Genomic DNA, 15287 nt, shown 5'->3' with positions numbered 1-15287 from the left:
GTGGAGATTATTATTATATTATTATTATTATATTTTATATTTACATATTAAATACTATTATACAGTAATATAATGTCTTAATGTCTCCACAGAGAGAGGGAGAGGAGTGGTTGTGTTGTGACAGAGCAGGCGTCCAAGAGATCCAGAACCACACCTGGACTGAAGACACCCAGTCACACCAGCAGTGGACACAGTAAGACTGGACACAATGTACATTAATTAACACAGTTAATAACTGAAATGTTTGAAATGACAGGAGACATTGTCAGACTAAATGTCCACAATGTGTCATCAGTATCCATGTTTAAATAATGATGCTAAACATCTTATCAACTCTGTATGAAAGGCAGTGATCCGGTATCTTTGATGAAAATAGCAGATCTACAAGCTTACAGATCGGCTTGTAAGCTTGTAGATCAGCTATTTTCTGTCAGTTTTCCCCAGAATACGGAAGCTGGGGTTTAAGTGGTTAAATTAATAATGTGCATACACAGTGTGGATGTAAAGTTATTAATTCAACTGAATGTTTAAAATGTCTTCATTGTCTTCTCATAGCAGGTGTCAGTCCACAGGAGGTTCTAAAGGTTTATAAGGTCAGTTTGAACCGTCTTGATCGTGTGACATACGTCACTGAAGTGCCCTCCCTCAGCAGCATCTTCACAGAGCTCCACATCTCAGTGGGAGAGAGTGAAGGGGTTAATACCCAACATGAGGTCTGGCAGCTTGAGAGAGCTTCAAAGAAGAACACCCTCCATGACCAACCAATCAAATGCTCTGACATCTTTAAGCCCCTCCTCCTTGGCAGAGACAAACCTATCAGAAGAGTTCTGACCAAGGGCATCGCTGGCATTGGAAAAACATTCTCTGTGCGTAAGTTGACTCTGGACTGGGCAAAGGGTTTGGAAAATCAAGATGTCATTTTCCTGGTTCCCTTCTCATTCCGGGAGCTGAACTTGGTCAGAGATGAGCAGCACAGTCTTCTCTCACTGATCCATGTTTTCCATCCAACGTTGAAGAAGGTCACAGCAGAGCAGCTCGCTGTCTGGAAGGTTGGCCTCATCTTTGATGGTCTGGATGAAAGCAGGTTTCTGTTGAAATTCGAGAACATTCGCATTGGTTCTCATGTCTTCCAGAAGAATGCCATTGTTTCTGATGTCACAGTGACATCATCAGTGGATTTGCTGTTGACAAACCTCATCGAGGGGAATATGCTCCCTAACGCCCTCCTCTGGATAACTACCAGACCTGCAGCAGCCAATCAGATCCCTGCTGATCGTGTTGACCTGGTGACAGAAATACGAGGCTTCACAGACCTCCAGAAGGAGCAGTTCTTCAGGAAGAGATTCAGTGATGAGAAGCTGGCCAGCAAAATCATCTCACACATGAAGACATCAAGGAGCCTCCACATCATGTGTCACATCCCAGTCTTCTGTTCCATCACCGCTACCGTTCTGGAGGACATGTTGAAGACAGACGAGAAAAAACAGCTGCCCAAGACCCAGACTGCGATGTACAGCCACTTCCTGTCGGTCCAGACAAAGAGGAAGTGGGAGAAGTATGAAGAAAGTCATGATGTGAATCAACAGCAGCTCATGGAGAAGGACAGGGAGGTTCTTCTGAAGCTGGGCAGGCTGGCGTTTGAACATCTGGAGAAAGGCAGTGTCATGTTCTACCAAGAAGACCTGGAAGAGTGTGGTCTCGATGTGAAAGAAGCCTCGCTGTACTCAGGAGTGTGCACAGAGATCTTCAAAGAAGAGACTGTTCAATCTGAGAGAAAGGTCTACAGCTTTGTTCATCTGAGCATCCAGGAGTTTATGGCTGCAGTCTACCTGTTCCACTGTTTCACACAGAATAACATGAAGGTACTGAAGGCATTCCTGAGAGGAGGAGGAGAAGAAGAAATTACTCTGGAAGACTTCCTGAAGAGAGTCATGGTAAAATCCCAGCAGAGTAAAAATGGTCACATGGACCTCTTTGTCCGCTTCCTTCATGGCCTCTTACTGGAGTCCAACCAGAGTCTGTTAGCAGGCCTACTGGGTCAAACACAGAAGAGTCAAGAGACCATCCAGAGAGTCATCAACAACCTGAAGAAGATGACCACTGAATACCACTCTCCTGAGAGAATGATCAACATCTTCCACTGTTTGATGGAAATGAACGACCACTCAGTGCTTCAGGAGATCCAACACGACCTGAGGTCAGGGGACAGATCAAAGACAAAACTGTCTCCATCCCATTGTTCAGCTCTGGCCTTCATGCTGCAGATGTCAGAGGATGTTCTGGAGGAGTTGGACCTGGACAAATACAACACAGATGTGTTGGGGCGAGAGATACTGATCCCAGCTGTGAGGAACTGCAGAAAGGCTCGGTTAGTAGTCATGTGAAAACTTAGTAGAACAGAATCAATGTACCTTCACACCACTACACTATAACTAGACATGATGGTTCATTTTGGTCACATAACTGACCCAGACACATCACAAAGTACACAAACATCATATAAAACATCTATCATCTATCATCTATCAATTCACAGAACCATAACAAGAGGCAATACTAGTTATCAATAACCCTTGTTGATTGACAGTCAGTCTTCCCTGTCATTTCCCACAGCCACACCTACACGCAGAGCAGCGCTGCTTTCATTGGTTTAACGAGCTCACGCACACACAAGATTTGAATAAAGTGGGTTGAGATGAACTTCATTTAAATTAGATCTGTCCTTGTCAGTCCGTCTGATGCCAGACATCAGCGTGAACTTTGCCGTATCGCACTAGATGGACTGTCACGCAAGCCTCCATTGGAAATGAATGGGATGTGTGCGTTCACACACGCATCACACGATTGGTGTGAACAGGGCTTTACTGATAACTACAACACACACACACACACACACACACACACACACATACACACACACACACACACACACACACACACACACACACACACACACACACACACACACACACACACACACACACACACAAACTAAAAAAACACACAAAATGTTTATTACAAATGTAATTTAGTTTTGGTCATATTTTAATCATCTGAAATGTTTTAGTCAACTAAATCTACAGTTGATTAGTTGACTAAAATGTATTGGTGGTGCCTTGATGGTTGATGAAAATAGAAGATCTACAAGGTCATAAAGCGTTGTGCTGCTATTTTCATGACGTCATGTCATTTAGTTTCAGTGCAACCAAACATGAAATTACTTTTAGTATTTTAGTTCTACTGGATCTCTTCTTCACTATAGTCTCTCCCTTACATTTTAGTCTAGCTTGTATTTGTTGACAAATTGTCAATATATTTAGTCTTTTAGTCATCAGTCTTCATTTAGTTCTTATTTTGTTTTTGTCAGTGAAAAGTAGTCAACGAAAGTGTTTTGTCAGTTTTAGTCAACAAAATCACACGCACGTGCTATTTGACGTTTTTTTTTTTTTTTTTTTTTTATGTTTTTCAAAATGGTAAATCAAGGCAAAGAAGTTTAGGGTTTAGCATGACGAAAATAGGGCCCTGTGTGTGTGTGTGTGTGTGTGTGTGTGTGTGTGTGTGTGTGTGTGTGTGTGTGTGTGTGTGTGTGTGTGTGTGTGTGTGTGTGTGTGTGTGTGTGTGTGACAGTGAACTTGGTCTGATTGATCATCTCTGATTTTACATTTAATCTGTCATTACAGACTTGTTGGCTTTGGTCCTCACCTCCAGAAGGAACACATGGAAGTTGTGGCTTCAGCTCTCAGTTCTAATCCATCCCATCTGAGACACCTGGACTTAAGTTCCAACCACCTGGACCTGGATCTACTGGATCTACTCTGTGCTGCACTGAAAAGTCCTCATTGTAGACTGGAGACTCTACGGTGAGATTCATTTACAATAATTATTTCCATCAGTGATTTATCATGTGATTATAATATGAATACTGTGGTGAGACTTTATGTGAAGAGTATGAATTATGTTGATATCATAGTAACACACATTGACTGGAATAATGAGGAGGTACAGTAACTGTACATGTTGCAATTATTATTGAGATTAATTCACCCAAACTCTCTTCTTTTTTTTTTTATGTTGAGCCTCTGACACTTTAACCCACATTTCCATACAAACCAGTATGCTTAATGGAATCGGTAGGATACAGGGTTGAATAAATTAGAATCTGCAGCTTGTGATTGGCTGAACGGAGGTCGGGAGCTCTCAGCTGTGTTCACTTGGACCGCTCGGAGGTGACGAAAGTCGGGATTATGAAGATTTACTATTCTGTCCCCCAGTAGATGTAACTCAGACTGCACTGAGTCAGCTCACTCAGCGGTGTCTCACAGGCTCAAGGTCGCCTGAGACAGCACGCTTCTGTCGTCATCACTGAAAACAAGCCTCCTTCCACAAGTGTCTCTTACGGATTCCACAATACAGACTAGTCAGAGACTCCCACTCAGTATTTAGAGTAGGGGTTTTCAAACCTTTTTGACTCAGGGCTCCTCTGTAAATATCTTTTTCATCCACGGCACCCCTGAGTTACACTGTTACTTTTTAGAATCTTACATCATATTGGAGAAACATCCGTTTCCATCAGAACTGACTGAAAATAACTTTATACTTGACACTTGAACTCCAGCATCTCTATTCTGGGGGGAAGGATCACCAAAAATAGCCGATCTACAAGCTCACAACGCGTCACAATGTGACACTTGTAGATCTGCTACTTTTGGTGAAGATAGTTGTCGTAGATAGAAAAAGAACTCATCAAGTACAGTGCAAATCAGGTCTGTTTTACTAACATAGTGTAGTGATATTGATGAATTCCAAATATTATCAAATTATCTCGCGGCACCCCTGGACTGGCATCACGTCACCCCAAGGTGCCCCGTCACCCACTTTGAAAATCACTGATTTAGAGCATTGTGGTGACTGTCTGTCTGTCTGTCTGTCTGTCTGTATCAGTGGTGTTAAAAGTAATCCACTTTTACTTTTTTGCTGAAGTAAATAAAATAAAAGTAGCAAAACCACAGTGCCAACCAAAAGTGCTGCACTCAAAATATTACTTGAGTGAAAGTATCAAATTAACAGGATCAAAATATACCTAAAAGTACCAAATAGTACTCAATATGCAGAATGCCTCATTTCATGTTTTATTTTTTTAAGTTTTCAAAATGTGTCAAAATCTTTGGAAAAATAGCAGATCTCCAAGCTGACAACACAACACATTGCTTCACAATGCTTTGTGAGCTTGTAGATCTGCTACTTTTGTATAGCCAAAGTGTAAAATACCGGTAGGTGATAAAATAAGTGGTTTAATAATCTAAATCTGCCAAGTAAATAGTTACTAATGTGTTCAAGTGAAAAAGTAAAAATACAGTATTTTCCTCTTAGATGGAGTGCAGTAGAAGTATAAAATATACAAAGTTAAAATAATCAAGTAAAGTAAAAGTACCTAAACTTGTACTTAAGTACAGGAGTTGAGTAAATGTACTTAGTTCCATTCCACCACTGGTCTGTATCGTCTCTTTCTCCAGCAGATGTCCTTCCTGTGTCTGTGACATCAGCAGTTATCAGCTTCACTTCTTAAACTGTCCATCAATTGACCTTTGACCTGTTAGGTTTATTATACCCTGAAAAACCTAATCACTTGTCTGACCTTCTGTCCGTCCGGCTGTACAGGAAGTGATGACTGTGTGATGTCACGTGTTTTTTCAGTACAGGAAGTGATGTCACGTGACATCACTTTTATGCCCATATATGAGTCATTCATCACTGTAGTTTATTGCATGGCAAAGCGAAAGTTGATCACAGTGATGTGGTACAGAATGACTCATATATGGGCATAAAAGGGATGTCACGTGACATTGTACAGAAAATGGAGGCCGAAAATGAGAATGTTAGGGTACCCCTTATGCCCATTTATGGAGATCCACAGGCATCAAACCAAGGCCCTATGTTTTATGCCCATATAAGGAGATTCCTATAGTGTCAATATTAAGAACATTATTATGGCCCATATATGGAGATCCACAGGCATCAAACCAAGGCCCTAACTCACCAAGGCCCTGCTTGGAAGTACTAATTAACGTACTTTTTTTATGCCCATCTCCATGTATGGGCATAACATATATTGTATGTATATGGATACATATTATTATTAATAAAGGATAAAATAAATTAAAAAGTCCATATATGTCCATTCCCAGAAAAAAAAAAAAAAAAAAAAAAACGTTTATGCCCATACATGGAGATTTCTGATGTCATAAATCCCAGGCCGAAAATGAGAATGTTAGGGTACCCCCTTATGCCCATATATGGAGATCCACAGGCATCAAACCAAGGCCCTAACTCACCAAGGCCCTGCTTGGCATTACTTACGTACGTTTTATGCCCATATATGGAGATCCCTATATTGTCAATATTGACACATTCCCCATCTTTTAAGAATACCTTCGTACTCCCATATGCCATTCGTCTCCATAGACTTCCATGTAATTCATAGTGCACGGATCATGCACACCCATGCCTAGATCATGCACCACGTGTGTCCACATTGCTCACAGCTTTCAAACAAAAAAATCCGAATGGAAATCCATTCATGAGATAGCAGCCATTATGTTTTCATAAAATGTAAACAAAGATGGCTGCCATGTTTGAAAGATGGGGTTGCTATGGGGGTTAAACATGCAATTTCGCGATTGCTATCATTTTTTTTTTTTTTTAACAGGAAATTCTCTGGACTATCGGGCCTGGCAGGTAGAGACATTAAAATATTCTCGGGACTATCGGGCCTAGCAGGGAATGAGTTAAGGACATTATTAAGGATATTATGTTATCAATATTAAGGACATATGTGTCCCAGCACAGCTGGCGGCTAGTCATTGATTTTTTTTTTTTCATTTTCATGTTTTCATTTCATTTGAAAGCTGGGGATCATAGCTACAAAATGATATATTGGTTGTGGAGATTGACCCAACAGTTTTGAAGATATGGCTTATAGAATGATGCCATGCTGAAATAGTACTTTTGAGATATTCAAGTTTTAAATGAATTTCTAACCTGCAATGACCTGACTCCGCCACATGGGGAGCAATCTTCAATTCAATCTTCAATTCAAAGAAGCTTTATTGGCATGAGAACACAAACGTTTACACAGTGGTGGAAAAAGTACCTACATTTTATAATTAAGTAAAAGTATCAATTCTGCAATGTAGAATCACTCTGTTACAAGTAAAAGTCCAGAATTAAAAATGTACTTGAGTAAAAGTACAAAAGTATTGGTATCCAAATGTACTTAAAGTACCAAAAGTAAAAGTACAAAATGTTTGAAAATAGCAGATCTACAAGCTCACAACGCGTCGCACCGCAATGCGTTGTGAGCTTGTAGATCGGCTATTTTCAAATAGCCTTGGTATAACATAGGGCTAGAGTGGTTTATGTATGTTTTAAACTTTAGTTATTGCTTTGTAGATTTTGATTTTAATAGTCCAAAACATACATTAACCACTTCAGCTGTTATTGTAGCCCATTGTAGCCCATATATGTAGCACATTTTGGCCATTTGAAAATAGCTCACATTGTGAGCTTGTAGATCTGCTATTTTAAAATATATATTTATTTAATACCGGACTTCTACTTGTAACAGAGTATATCTAAATTGCAGTGGGCATATACTTTTACTTAGGTAAATAAGATTCTTCCTATAGTGGCAAAGTTCTATGGGGCACCTGTTTTCGTCAGTCCACGTTGCTCTCTAAGGGAAGCTACGTGCGCAACACTCGTGCCCTATCTAAATTGGTCGGCTAACTATGCTTCATGTAACATAATCAGTGTTTGTGTAACTTCAGTCAGAAGGATAATCTGACGGTTCTGACAGACTTAACCGCCTCGCGTTGTGAGCTTGTAGAAGAGCAACAATAGAGTAGGGTCGCCGTTTTATTCCATGTGTAATTGTGTATACCATGCCTGCGTTAGCCTGCAGCTAGCGCTAGCTAACGTTAGCGTTAGCCGTTAGCCACTCATCAGCCAGTCATCCAGAATAGTCTAATAAGTCAATTTTCCAACGGCGAGTGAACGATTGCATTCCGTGTCCTTCATGGATTTTTTTCCCCCTGGCTGTCAATGTTTTTATTGTACAAAAAGAAAACGCTCTGAACGTTAAAACCAGATAGTTTACGATCATGACACTGTTAGTCAATGCTAAGCAGTGACAACAAAAGTTTTTTCCAAACTCGAGAAGAAGAACAGCGCCAGAACAGCGCAATAATAAATACATAAATAATAGATTAAATCATTATAACAACGTAACGTGGTTCATTTGGAACATACGTGGCACTACAAGAACGGGATAAATACTGTGGTTTGCAACGCTAGGTAATGGAGTCCCGATTTTACCGCATTTGACTACAAAGGGCTGACAAACTGAGGCATGATTAAAAATAAACAAACATTGTAGCTACATGGCTGGGAGGACCAACAGAATTATGTCTTAAAAAAAGTCTTATTTACATGCAGAGTTAAGCTCTGGCGTTTAAGTGAAATGTAGCCTGATATTTATGAAATACTTTTGTGGCTTTATCACATTTTAAAGAAAAAAAAAAAAAAGTTATTTCAGCTGTGGTCTAAAGTGGTACCATGCGAAATGACTGCCCCTGGGTGAGATTCAGACACATATATGGGCGGTGTGTTCCTCCCTCCGCGTCATCAGCGCCCACACTCTAGGTGGGGTTGGCGATAGGGCCTTTCTGTGTGGAGTTTGCATGTTCTCCCCGTGTCTCCTAGGGTTGATACCCTCACAAAAACATGAACAAACTCCCCCCAGAATGACAACAACTAGAATCGTCAGAGAAACGCTGTGGCTGGCCAGATGGCCAAGAATGTCACCCTGAGGTCGCAAGTCACCCTGAGGTGTCTTACTAGTGTGTGTAAACTCTGTTTGCTGTATAAACTGTATGTGTATAAACTCTGTTTTCAGTCACTTTGCTGGATCATCTGTTGTCAACATGTTGCTGTTTCCTGTCTGTTAGCTGCATGTTGGAAGATTAAGTAAAGATTATTTAGTTGTGGGCTCGCCTATAAGGCGAGCACACTTTAGATATTGTCATTATTGTGGGCTCGCCTATAAGGCGAGCACACTTTAGATATTGTCATTATTTATTTATCTATCAGGCAATCAGTAGACGGGATCTTCGGTTCCTTTCTACTCCTACATACTTAGTGAGAAAATGAAAATAAAAACATCAATGTGTTCAGTTTACAGTGGCGAAGTGTGCTATTATTTTTTATAGCAATCGGCCAAATGGTGGCGCTGTAGGAAGCCTTCGAAAGTGCGATCTTTGAACAGGTATAGCTCATGCTGTGTTATACATACAGCCATGAAACCTGTATACACTTATGCGTCTCCTCATGCCGAACAACTTTTTCCCTCTAACTTTTGACCTCTGACCTTTAGGTCTCCCACAATTCGGAATTATATGAAAAACAGTAAAAATCTATCTCCTCCTGGGATTTTCGCGTCAAGTGCACAAAACTTTTTTCACATGAACTTTGGACCAATACGGTCAGATTGATCAACCAGATTTTTTTTAAAGTGAAATATAATTTTTTAATAATTTAATCAATATTGCGGTTTTATGCAAATTATTCTTCGGCCTCTAAATCATACATGCAAAGGTACACGTTCATGGCATTTGGCAAAGATGTGGAGGGTTAGTCAAAGTATCACTGAAACCAATTTTATTCCAATCGGCCAAAGGGGGGCGCTATACGAAGCGTTTGAAAATTCAAACTTCAAACGGGCATAAGTCATGACTCGTTTCGTTTGAAGACATGCAACTTGTTATACGCGTGCTTTGACTCGAGCGGAAGACATCTGTGTCGTTGTTAAGTAAGCTCCGCCCTTCGATTTTCCGCCATTTTGAGCAGTTTGTAAAACGCGTAAACCCGCTTTTATTCTGGAATTTTCGCTCCACGTGCACAAAACTCTTTTTTACGTGAACTTTGGACCGATATCTAAAGATCTGTCAGATCGGATTTCTTTAAAATTGAAACATGCTTTTTTAAATAAATTCAATGAATATTGCAGTTTTATGCAAATTATTCTTCTGCCTCTAAATCATACATGCAAAGTAACATGTTCATGGCATTTGGCAAAGATGTAGAGTGTTAGTCCAAATATCACTAAAACCAATCTTACCCCAATTGGCCAAAGGGGGGCGCTATATCATTTTGAGCAGTTTGTGAAACGCTTAAACCCATTAGGATTTTTTTTTTTGCAATTTGCATGAAACATTCTACACACAATCTAAGGACCTTTATCTAATATGCCTATGAAGTGCACACACACAAAAAAATAAAAAATAATAATGAATATAGCTGCAAGCAGCGATAAAGTGGCCAAAGCCAAAAACACCTCAAATCATGAACACAGCCTGCAATGGGTGTGAAATCTTGCAAGCACATTCCCAATAGGTCAAGGAACAGATACCACCCTTCTTACATTGGCCTGTTATAGCGCCACCAGCGGGTCAACTTTTGCACAACACATTTTTCGAACAAAATGGACCAATCTTTGACGTCAGTAACGTCAAAGAGAGCACTGCCTGCGATCTTGACATTTTGTACTTTTATAGCCATTGTTTTCCGGCTTGAAGCGAGCCCACAATTGTTTCGAAGGAACAATATTTTTCTAGTTGTGGGCTCGCCAGTACCTGGCGAGCACACTTTAGATATTGTCATTATTTATTTATTTATTTATCTAGTAAGTAGACGGGATTTTCGGTTCCTTTCTACTCCTACATACTTAGTGAGAAAATGAAAATAAAAACATCAATGTGTTCAGCTTACAGTGGCGACGTGTGCTATTACTTTATACAGCAATCGGCCAAATGGTGGCGCTGTAGGAAGCCTTCGAAAGTGCGATCTTTGAACAGGTATAGCTCATGCTGTGTTATACATACAGCCATGAAACCTGTATACACTTATGCGTCTCCTCATGCCGAACAACTTTTACCCTCTAACTTTTGACCTCTGACCTTTAGGTCTCCCACAATTCGGAATTATATGAAAAACAGTAAAAATCTATCTCCTCCTGGGATTTTCGCGTCAAGTGCACAAAACTTTTTTCACATGAACTTTGGACCAATACGGTCAGATTGATCAACCAGATTTTTTTTAAAGTGAAATATAATTTTTTAATAATTCAATCAATATTGCGGTTTTATGCAAATTATTCTTCGGCCTCTAAATCATACATGCAAAGTTACACGTTCATGGCATTTGGCAAAGATGTGGAGGGTTAGTCAAAGTATCACTGAAACCAATTTTATTCCAATCGGCCAAAGGGGGGCGCTATACGAAGTGTCTGAAAATTCAAACTTCAAACGGGCATAAGTCATGACTCGTTTCGTTTGAAGACATGCAACTTGTTACACGCGTGCTTTGACTCAAGCGGAAGACATCTGTGTCGTTGTTAAGTAAGCTCCGCCCTTCAATTTTCCGCCATTTTGAGCAGTTTATAAAACGCGTAAACCCGCTTTTATTCTGGAATTTTCGCGTCACGTGCACAAAACTTTTTTTACATGAACTTTGGACCGATATCTAAAGATCTGTCAGATCGGATTTATTTAACATTGAAACATGCTTTTTTAAATAATTCAAACAATATTGCATTTTTATGCAAATTATTCTTCTGCCTCTAAAACATACATGCAAAGTCACATTTTCATGACAAAATAGTGTAGAGGGTTAGTTCAAATATCACTGAAACCAATCTTACCCCAAATGGCCAAAGGGGGGCGCTATATAATTTTGAGCAGTTTGTAAAACGCTTAAACCCGTTTTTATTCTAGGATTTTTTTTGCAATTTGCATGAAACATTCTACACGCAATCTAAGGACCTTTATCTAACATGCCTATGAAGTGCACACAAAAAAAATATAAAATAATAATAATAAATATAGCTGCAAGCAGCGATAAAGTGTCCAAAGCCAAAAACACCTCAAATCATGAACACAGCCTGGGATGTGCGTGAAATCTTGCAAGCACATTCCCAATAGGTCAAGGAACAGATACCACCCTTCTTACATTGGCCTGTTATAGCGCCACCAGCGGGTCAACTTTTGCACAACACATTTTTCGAACAAAATGGACCAATCTTTGACGTCAGTAACGTCAAAGAGAGCACTGCCTGCGATCTTGACATTTTGTACTTTTATAGCCATTGTTTTCCGGCTTGAAGCGAGCCCACAATTGTTTCGAAGGAACAATATTTTTCTAGTTGTGGGCTCGCCAGTACCTGGCGAGCACACTTTAGATATTGTCATTATTTATTTATTTATTTATCTAGTAAGTAGACGGGATTTTCGGTTCCTTTCTACTCCTACATACTTAGTGAGAAAATGAAAATAAAAACATCAATGTGTTCAGCTTACAGTGGCGACGTGTGCTATTACTTTATACAGCAATCGGCCAAATGGTGGCGCTGTAGGAAGCCTTCGAAAGTGCGATCTTTGAACAGGTATAGCTCATGCTGTGTTATACATACAGCCATGAAACCTGTATACACTTATGCGTCTCCTCATGCCGAACAACTTTTACCCTCTAACTTTTGACCTCTGACCTTTAGGTCTCCCACAATTCGGAATTATATGAAAAACAGTAAAAATCTATCTCCTCCTGGGATTTTCGCGTCAAGTGCACAAAACTTTTTTCACATGAACTTTGGACCAATACGGTCAGATTGATCAACCAGATTTTTTTTAAAGTGAAATATAATTTTTTAATAATTCAATCAATATTGCGGTTTTATGCAAATTATTCTTCGGCCTCTAAATCATACATGCAAAGTTACACGTTCATGGCATTTGGCAAAGATGTGGAGGGTTAGTCAAAGTATCACTGAAACCAATTTTATTCCAATCGGCCAAAGGGGGGCGCTATACGAAGTGTCTGAAAATTCAAACTTCAAACGGGCATAAGTCATGACTCGTTTCGTTTGAAGACATGCAACTTGTTACACGCGTGCTTTGACTCAAGCGGAAGACATCTGTGTCGTTGTTAAGTAAGCTCCGCCCTTCAATTTTCCGCCATTTTGAGCAGTTTATAAAACGCGTAAACCCGCTTTTATTCTGGAATTTTCGCGTCACGTGCACAAAACTTTTTTTACATGAACTTTGGACCGATATCTAAAGATCTGTCAGATCGGATTTATTTAACATTGAAACATGCTTTTTTAAATAATTCAAACAATATTGCATTTTTATGCAAATTATTCTTCTGCCTCTAAAACATACATGCAAAGTCACATTTTCATGACAAAATAGTGTAGAGGGTTAGTTCAAATATCACTGAAACCAATCTTACCCCAAATGGCCAAAGGGGGGCGCTATATAATTTTGAGCAGTTTGTAAAACGCTTAAACCCGTTTTTATTCTAGGATTTTTTTTGCAATTTGCATGAAACATTCTACACGCAATCTAAGGACCTTTATCTAACATGCCTATGAAGTGCACACAAAAAAAATATAAAATAATAATAATAAATATAGCTGCAAGCAGCGATAAAGTGTCCAAAGCCAAAAACACCTCAAATCATGAACACAGCCTGGGATGTGCGTGAAATCTTGCAAGCACATTCCCAATAGGTCAAGGAACAGTTACCAACCTTCTCACATTGGCCTGTTATAGCGCCACCAGCGGGTCAACTTTTGCACAACACATTTTTGGAACAAAATGGACCAATCTTTGACGTCAGTAACGTCAAAGAGAGCACTGCCTGCGATCTTGACATTTTGTGCTTTTATAGCCATTGTTTTCTGGCTTGAAGCGAGCCCACAATTGTTTCGAAGGAACAATATTTTTCTAGTTTATCTATCAGTCAGTCAGTCAGTCAGTCAGACAGTAGACGGGATCTTCGGTTCCTTTCTACTCCTACATACTTAGTGAGAAAATGAAAATAAAAACATCAATGTGTTCAGTTTACAGTGGCGAAGTGCGCTATTATTTTTTATAGCAATCGGCCAAATGGTGGCGCTGTAGGAAGCCTTCGAAAGTGCGATCTTTGAACAGGTATAGCTCATGCTGTGTTATACATACAGCCATGAAACCTGTATACACTTATGCGTCTCCTCATGCCGAACAACTTTTACCCTCTAACTTTTGACCTCTGACCTTTAGGTCTCCCACAATTCGGAATTATATGAAAAACAGTAAAAATCTATCTCCTCCTGGGATTTTCGCGTCAAGTGCACAAAACTTTTTTCACATGAACTTTGGACCAATACGGTCAGATTGATCAACCAGATTTTTTTTAAAGTGAAATATAATTTTTTAATAGTTCAATCAATATTGCGGTTTTATGCAAATTATTCTTCGGCCTCTAAATCATACATGCAAAGTTACACGTTCATGGCATTTGGCAAAGATGTGGAGGGTTAGTCAAAGTATCACTGAAACCAATTTTATTCCAATCGGCCAAAGGGGGGCGCTATACGAAGCGTCTGAAAATTCAAACTTCAAACGGGCATAAGTCATGACTCGTTTCGTTTGAAGACATGCAACTTGTTACACGCGTGCTTTGACTCAAGCGGAAGACATCTGTGTCGTTGTTAAGTAAGCTCCGCCCTTCAATTTTCCGCCATTTTGAGCAGTTTGTAAAACGCGTAAACCCGCTTTTATTCTGGAATTTTCGCGTCACGTGCACAAAACTTTTTTTACGTGAACTTTGGACCGATATCTAAAGATCTGTCAGATCGGATTTCTTTAACATTGAAACATGCTTTTTTAAATAATTCAAACAATATTGCATTTTTATGCAAATTATTCTTCTGCCTCTAAAACATACATGCAAAGTCACATTTTCATGACAAAATAGTGTAGAGGGTTAGTTCAAATATCACTGAAACCAATCTTACCCCAAATGGCCAAAGGGGGGCGCTATATAATTTTGAGCAGTTTGTAAAACGCTTAAACCCGTTTTTATTCTAGGATTTTTTTTGCAATTTGCATGAAACATTCTACACGCAATCTAAGGACCTTTATCTAACATGCCTATGAAGTGCACACAACAAAAATTATAAAATAATAATAATAAATATAGCTGCAAGCAGCGATAAAGTGGCCAAAGCCAAAAACACCTCAAATCATGAAAACAGCCTGGGATGTGCGTGAAATCTTGCAAGCACATTCCCAATAGGTCAAGGAACAGATACCAACCTTCTCACATTGGCCTGTTATAGCGCCACCAGCGGGTCAACTTTTGCACAACACATTTTTGGAACAAAATGGACCAATCGTTGACGTCAGTAACGT

At 39.6% G+C, this 15287-nt stretch overlaps 1 protein-coding gene across 1 annotated transcript in view; it reads left to right on the top strand.

Annotated features, from left to right (window-relative positions):
• The window catches only part of LOC308303683 (protein NLRC3-like), a 42691-nt gene that overhangs the window by 21448 nt on the left and 5956 nt on the right, over nt 1-15287 (top strand). Inside the window, exons 9-11 of the mRNA XM_080748140.1 lie at nt 93-193; nt 556-2368; nt 3681-3860. Of these exons, the coding sequence (XP_080604266.1) occupies nt 93-193; nt 556-2368; nt 3681-3860 (2094 nt within the window). The remainder of the gene's footprint in view (nt 1-92; nt 194-555; nt 2369-3680; nt 3861-15287) is intronic.

Source organism: Nannobrachium achirus (genome assembly GCF_963921795.1).
Source record: "Nannobrachium achirus genome assembly, chromosome: 18".
In the NCBI taxonomy this organism is placed as follows: domain Eukaryota; kingdom Metazoa; phylum Chordata; class Actinopteri; order Myctophiformes; family Myctophidae; genus Nannobrachium; species Nannobrachium achirus.
Note: the sequence above shows the minus strand (reverse complement) of the source record. Positions and strands in the feature narration are given on the sequence as shown.